The 7,663-nt window shown below is 39.0% G+C and overlaps 1 protein-coding gene across 1 annotated transcript; it reads right to left on the minus strand.

The window, feature by feature from the left end:
• Nucleotides 1-1,652: 1,652 nt before the first annotated feature.
• LOC145049606 (uncharacterized) lies at nt 1,653-2,396 on the minus strand. The gene is made up of 2 exons (XM_078997990.1): nt 2,132-2,396; nt 1,653-1,999 (listed from the first exon to the last, which is right to left on the minus strand). The coding sequence occupies exons 1-2, from the start codon at nt 2,394-2,396 to the stop codon at nt 1,653-1,655; spliced, it is 612 nt and encodes a 203-aa protein (XP_078854116.1).
• Between the last annotated feature and the right edge of the window lie 5,267 nt (nt 2,397-7,663).

The raw sequence follows: 7,663 nt of genomic DNA on the forward strand, positions 1-7,663 counted from the left end.
TCCACCATAACTTTGGAATCATTAGTACAGGTGGCTTTGGCATCCACCCATTTGGACACATAGTCCACCCTTAATAAGATATAAGAACAACCAAAAGAGGGCAGAAATGGTTCCATAAAGTCAATACCCCATACATCAAAGATCTCACATACTAAAATGGGGGTAAGGGTCATTTGATTCCTAGAGCTTAAAGAACCGGATCTTTGGCACTTATCACAATGTGCACATAACACATAAGGGTCGTGAAAAATGGTAGGCCAAAAGAATCCGCTATCTAAGACTTTGCTAGCTGTCTTGTGGGGTCCAAAGTTACCTCCACAAGCATAGGAATGACAAAAGTTAAGGATAGATTGTACCTCTTTTTGCTCAACACACATGCACGTCATTTGGTCTGCACAATACTTCCAAAGGTAAGGCTCATCCCATACATACCGCTTGGCCTCCTTCTTGATTTTATTCTTTTTCCAATGGGTGGAATCTGGGGGAATGTGCCACAGATTGGTGTGGTGTCTTCAGGTGGCACCATAATCTCTATCGATCCTTCACGATCGGGATGTGACTTTGCTTTGTATGCTTTACCTCCCTATCCATAATCTCTACTCGTTCTTTTACGAACAGGAGATTCTCGTTTATCTCAATCTCTTCCAAGGGAACGACAAGGGTTTCATCTGATAGACACTTTTTTAGATTCGAGACGTGGAACAGTGTGTGTACGTTGCTGAGCTCGGTGAGTAGCTGCAGCTTGTAAGCCACAGGGCTAATCTGGGCAAGAATCTCGAACGTTCTAATGTATCATGGGTTCAATTTTCCACGTTTCCCAAAGAGAATCATTACCTACCAAGGGGAGACCTTTAACAACACGCGATCCCCGACTTGAAATTCCAATGGATTTCGCCGCTTGTCAGCATAGCTCTTCTGTCCGTCTCGTGATGATTGAAGTCGAGCTTTGATTTGGACTATCTTTTCTATCATTTCGCGAATGATTTCGGGTCTTGTAAGAGCACTGGCTAGCGATTGCCCTTTTGTTAGTTGAGTGTCACCCACCTCGGCCCAACATAGGAGCGATCTACATTTACGACCATAGAGGGCCTTGAAGGGAGCAACCTTGATGCTCTTGTGATAATTGTTGTTATAAGAGAATTTGATCAAAGGTTAGTGGTTATCCTATGACTTGCCGAATCGATCATGCAAGCTCGGAGCATATCCTCTAGAGTCTGGATGGTGCGCTCACTCTGACCATCCGTCTGTGGGTGGTAGGCAGTGCTCATATCTAGTTGTGTTCCTATTGCCTTCTGAAGAGATTGCCAGAATCTTGAAGTAAATCTGCTATCTCGATCCGAGATAATAGATACTAGCACTCCATGGAGTCTCTCAAGCTCCTTGATGTAAATCGGGTTTGCTTTTCCATCTTGTAGGATTCTTTTATTGGTAGGAAATGAGCGGATTTTGTTAGTCTATCCACAATCACCCATATTGCATCCAATCCGCCAGTTGTCTTGGGTAATTTTTTCACGAAGTCCATATTAATCCTTTCCCATTTCCACTCGGGTATCACTGGTTGCTGCAATATTCCCAAGGGCTTTTGGTATTCCACTTTCACTTTGGCACAAGTAAGACACTTGCCCACGAAATTGGCTATCTCTGCCTTCATATTAGGCCACCAATATTGCTGCTTGATATCCAAATACATTTTTTCTAAACCCCAGATGAATAGAATATCGCGTCTTGTGGGCTTCATGCATGACTATCTCTCTAAATCCCCCAATTTTGGGAACCCAAATTCTATTCATGAAGTAGTAGGTTCTGTCGTCTTTGACTTCGAGCTCCTTCTCCATTCCTCGTAGCGATTCATTAGTGACATTCTCTGGCTTCAATGCATCCGATTGGGCTTCCTTGATCTGTGAGGCTAGATCAGATTGGATGGTGATTGATAGGGTCTTCGCACAACGACTTGAATACTCCTTTCGGCTCAAGGCATCAACTACCACGTTAGCCTTGCCTAGATGGTATTTGATCTCACACTCATAGTCATTTAACAGTTCAACCCATCTTCGTTGCCTCATGTTTAGTTCCTTTTGATTTAGAATGTGCTGGAGGCTCTTGTGGTCTGTAAAGATGGTGCACTTGGTACCATAGAGGTAGTGCCTCAAAATTTTTAAGGCAAAGACCACCGCCCCCAGTTCAAGATCATGCGTGGTATAATTTACTTCATGCATTTTCAGTTGTCTAGATGCATAAGCAATTACCTTCCTGTGTTGCATAAGGACACAACCTAAACCCCGATTCGAAGCATCACAGTAAACTATGAAGTCTTTGGTTCCCTCCGCTAAGGATAACACTGGAGCACTACAGAGGGCTTGCTTCAAGGTTTGGAAAGCGATCTCTTGCTTCTCCATCTAGTTGAAATGTACGCCTTTCTGTGTCAATGTGGTGAGGGGTTTGGCTCTCTTAGAAAAGTTATGAATGAATCTTTGGTAATAGCCTGCTAGACCCAAGAACTGACGAATCTCCGTTGGCGTTGTCGGAATCTCCCATCTTTCAATGGCCTTGACTTTGAAGGGATCTACAAGGATTCCATCCTGGCAAACTACATGCCCTAAGAAATTTACACTGCCGAGCCAAAACTCACATTTGGAGAGTTTCGCATATAACTTTTCAGCTCGAAGGGTCTCTAAGATCTGTTGGAGATGTTGACTATGCTCCTCCTTGATTCGAGAGTATACGAGAATATCATCGATGAATGCGATCACGGATTTTTCAAGAAATGGGCGGCATACTCGATTCATGAGGTCCATAAACGCAGCGGGGGAATTTGTCAGACCGGAGGGCATCATGACGAATTCGGAATAAGATGCATGATGCCCTCCGGTCATTACGAATTCGTCATGATGCCCTCCGGTCATTACGAATTCGTCATGATGTCCTCATCTTGGACTTTAAGTTGATGATATCCGGATCTCAGATCTATCTGTGAAAAGTAACTAGCTCCTTGAAGCTGGTCAAAGAGATCATCGATTCTTGGAAGTGGATACCGATTTTTGATGGTGAGCTTATTTAATTCCCTATAGTCGATGCACATCCTGAAGGATCCGTCTTTCTTTTTAACGAAAAGAACCGGAGCTCCCCACGGCTAGAAGCGGGGTCTGATAAATCCTTTATTCAGGAGTTCGCTTAGTTGGCTTGATAATTCTTGCATTTCTGCTGGAGCTAACCTATAGGGTGATTTGGCGATTGGAGTGGCTCCAGGCACTAGGTCTATTCGGAATTTGATTTGTCGTTCTGGGGGTATTCCCGGAAGATCTTCTAGAAACCTATCCGGGAAAACACACGCCACTGGGATGTTGTGAATGCTCGCTTCCTCTTTGGTTTTATCCACCACATGAGCAAGGAATGTGTAGTTCTTCTTTTGTAGACACTTTTGCGCCTTGATGGAGATTTGCGCTGGTTTAATCTCCGTAGATTATTAGGGTTTCGTGGTTAGGAAGATGAAGGCGAACGACCTTCTTGTGACACATAATATCGTCATGATGGGAGCTTAACCAATCCATGCCTATGATCACATCAAAACTCCTAATATTTACTGGCATTAAGTTTATTTGGAAGGCGTGATTGTTTAGAGTTAGTGTACACCCTACATAGATATCCTTTGTTGATTCAGTCTTCCCATTATCCATTTCTACCGTAAAGGCTTCATTAAGCTTTTGGGGTTGTTGTTTTAGTAAGTATTTGAACTTATTACTCACAAAACTTCGCTCCGCTCCGCTATCAAATAAGATGCATGCATACGAATCGTTAAGTAGGAACGTATCGGTGACAACGACTGGGTCCTGATCTGCTTCTCCCTAACCCATTGTCAGCATCCTTCTTGTTGTTCTTGCCCCTTGATTGTTCGTGTTGGGGCAGTTTTCGCCTAAAATGCCCAGTTTTTCCCACATCCGTAACAAGTATTGTTAAGACCCTATGAGTCACCCCATACGGACTACATAAGAGTGCATATATAAGTCATATTTTAATTACTCTCATAATATATTTAATTATTTGTGTTTGGATTCCCTAGAGTTATTGGAGAGTGGGGTAGGCTTTTGGATTTATTTTCTGCTATGATTACTCCCGAACACATGTTGGTCATATTCTGAATGAATATAGTTTATCATGCTATATTTGTCCCTAATATGACTACATAACTGCCCTGGTTTAATCATAGTGTTCCATTTCCTCCAGAAACTTTTATTAGATGTTGTTAGATTATTATCCTAGTATGCGCACATAAGTGTGAATTTTTCTTTTATTTTTGTTCAAAGTCATTTAGTCCCATTGTGTTTATAGTTGCATATCATGTATGGTTACATATGCTAGTTCACTATAAACATTGCTATGATAACCAACCTATCACACCCCCGAACCAGACGGCGGAAACGTCCGGGGGCTCGTGTGAGTAACAATTGAATAATCATCACAATGAATATACATGAAACATAACACATTCATCACCAACATTACATAATACAACCAACATTGTTCACATCAAGTACATTGTTAAAATGCATAAGTTCAAATTGTTAAAAGTACGAAAAGTGTTGTTACATAAAACAAAACCATACACACTTGACAACCTTCCAGATTAACGATTACCTAAGGATACAAGTTATTTTGAAAACGGTCAACATATATAATGTTGGTGAGTTCATAAGTGTGTTTGAGTAAAAGTTTTTGTATCTTTCGTAAAAACCTAGAAAATCCGATATTTTCTGTAAAATGTTTGAAAATGATGTGAAAATGAAGTATAGATGCATGTGTGATTTTCATAACAGTAACATATATCAATGAAGTTTAGATATCTTTGTGTCGTAAGTGATAATTGAATATTAATCATTCCCCAGAAAATCCGATATTTTCTGATTTGTTATTATGTCGAGGTTCTTGTATCGTTAAATAGATTGTTTTGTATTGACACCATCGGATAAATTATCTCCGAAGTATTAATATTTTTGGTATAGAATCCTAACATGAGTCGTTATAATCATACATGGTAATGACTAGTTGCTTGTCTTGAAATTTTTCCAAATGATGGTATTTGCTCAAGGTGTTGTTGCCCTAGACTGGCCTAGTCTAGCTGTAGCGAACAACTAAGGCGTGGAGGGTCACCCCGTATAGATCTATACACAAACTCGCGCTCTCCCTCCAGGAGAATCTGATTATAACTAAAAGCTACGATCGTACAGTCAAAGGTGCCAACGGACACGTCTCACTAGATTCTCAACCTTTCGTACTATGTTTAATGTTGACATGTATGTTGTATGTTATCAAAACCCAAAGGTACATGTATAAGTATACAACGTTCAATAGTTTCGTACAGGTATAGTTACGATCCACTAAGCATGTGAATTTCAGTCCAAACCCAATTAGCATGTAAATGGATCACAAAGGCCCAATAACATGTAAGTGGGTAATTTGGGCCCAATACGCATGTAAATGGACCACAAAGGCCCAACAAACATGTGACCCATAACTCAGGCCCAAATTAACATGTAAATGAGTCGCAAGGCCCAATAAACATGTCATGGAAATTATTAGGCTCAATATACACTTGAATGGACCCTTAAGGCCCATTGGCCACGTAATATGAATATTAGGCCCAATAAAATTATTATCGATGTATTTCGTCCATTCGTTAGTGTTTCGTTGTTTATTTTAGCTCGAGGTTTACCAAGTTTATTATAAAAAGTCTCCTTTTTGTAAAACAACATTTTTGGTCAAAAGCCTCAAATTTTCATTTAAGGCCCAACGTTTTGTAAAAATGACACTTTAGTCCATAGTTTATAAAAATTTGTAATTTTGCCCAAAATGTCTAGAAATTCATGGTTTTAGTCCAAAAATATATATTTTGACATTTAAATCCTAGTTTTACAGAAAAGTGCATTGTCAGCCTATTGTTTGTAAAAATTTACACCTTCGGCCCAATTTTGATAAAAGTTACATTTTTGGTCCAATTTAGAAATAAATGTTATTTTCACCCCTGAATTTAGTTTATTTACATTTATGACTCAGGTTTTGCTTAAATAACATTTTTAGTCCAAAAACTTTCCCTTTTTCGCAATTTTGGGCCCAAAAACCGTGAGGCCCAAATGTTTGGCCCATTATGCCAAAATTTACATTTTTGCCCCTTTGGAAAGCATGTTTATCATAAAAATCCATTTTTATAGAAGTAGAATCTGTTTGTTCCTTATAAAAACATAAATGTCGCTTTTTCCCTTATCTTTTGTTTTCTTGACAATTTTGACCCTTAACAAGTTTTTGCCTTAAATTTTTATATCTTAAACATATAACACTTTTAACTTGATAATATGATGTGTAAGGTGTCTTAGTTCATGGATCTTAACTCAATGTTACTTAAGATGTCAAGATTTTCTAAGATCTAACATATTTTTACAAAATAAACTATGAAATCACACAAGACATGCATATAACACATAGATCTACACATTTTACTTGTATTCTCCTCCAAAAATCGTATAAAAAACAGAAAACAAAGGGGAATGAACTCACCTTTGCTTTGATGTTTTGGTTTTGAAGAAGAGATGAAGAGATTTTTGAGTAGTTTTCGAGCTTAAGAAGTTTCTAGGAGTATGATCACCAAAAGCTTGTTTAGAAGGAGTGATTTAACATGAGAAAGAAGTTATATAAGTTGGATATGTAAATACTTACCAATAATGATGATTTTTGGTGGTGAAAACCTTCTTGAAGATGCTCAAGATCTCGAAAATTAGAGAGGAAAGGAAGGTGTGTTCTTGTGAGTGTTTGAGAGAAGTTTGAAAATGCAATGTGTGTGTGTGTGTATCTTTGGCCGAGAGGTAAAGAAAAAGAGAGAGAAGAGATGAGTTTTCATGGGAACATGAGATGGCTTGTTTGTTTGAGGTGTAATATGCTTAGGTGTCCATCAAATAAATATGAGGTGGCACCACCAAAGCCAACCCTCATTCCATTTTTTTACTCATGGGCCGAGAATTACATTAAGAAGGAGAAGATGAATCATTTTGGCCCAATCTTGATCTTTGCTCGAAATCATGAGGCCCATAGAGAAGTTTTCGGTCCATTGGGCCTTTAGGGTAGTTCACGGCCCAAAATGGCATAAAAAAATGGATTTATGGCTTACTAGGTTTAATTGGATTAGCTATGGCCCAATAAGGCCCATTAGGGTTAGAATGAATCATTCTAGGCCCAAATGGTCCAAAATGTTATAGATTTGCGAATTGGGTCCATTTAGAATCCAAATAGGGTTTCCAAGCCCAAAATAGTTGAATTGAATGCTTATTGGCCCTTTAGGCTCAATAAGGAGATCCTAGTCCAATATAGACTTAAATAGGGATTCCTAGGGTTTCAAACTCTTGTTGAACATGAAAGGTGAATTTAAATAAGCACTGGGGTCATATTTATTTAGAGTATATGTTTTACAATGGTTGAATGATTACACAGGAATATAATTTCCTAGCTAAAATGCTAGTTGTGATAAGTGGAGAAGATGAAAATCAAACCTCTTTGAAGATTTAAGCTAAAATTTTGTAGAAATTGAAGGTTTTTGAGTGAAAATCGGACCTTAGGGTTTTCTTCGGAGAGAGAGGCTGTTATGGAATGAATGTGTGGGTAAATGAGGCAAAATCCCGAT

This window comes from Lactuca serriola, chromosome 5 (genome assembly GCF_051521515.1).
Source record: "Lactuca serriola cultivar US96UC23 chromosome 5, Lser_US96UC23_V15, whole genome shotgun sequence".
NCBI classification, from domain to species: domain Eukaryota; kingdom Viridiplantae; phylum Streptophyta; class Magnoliopsida; order Asterales; family Asteraceae; genus Lactuca; species Lactuca serriola.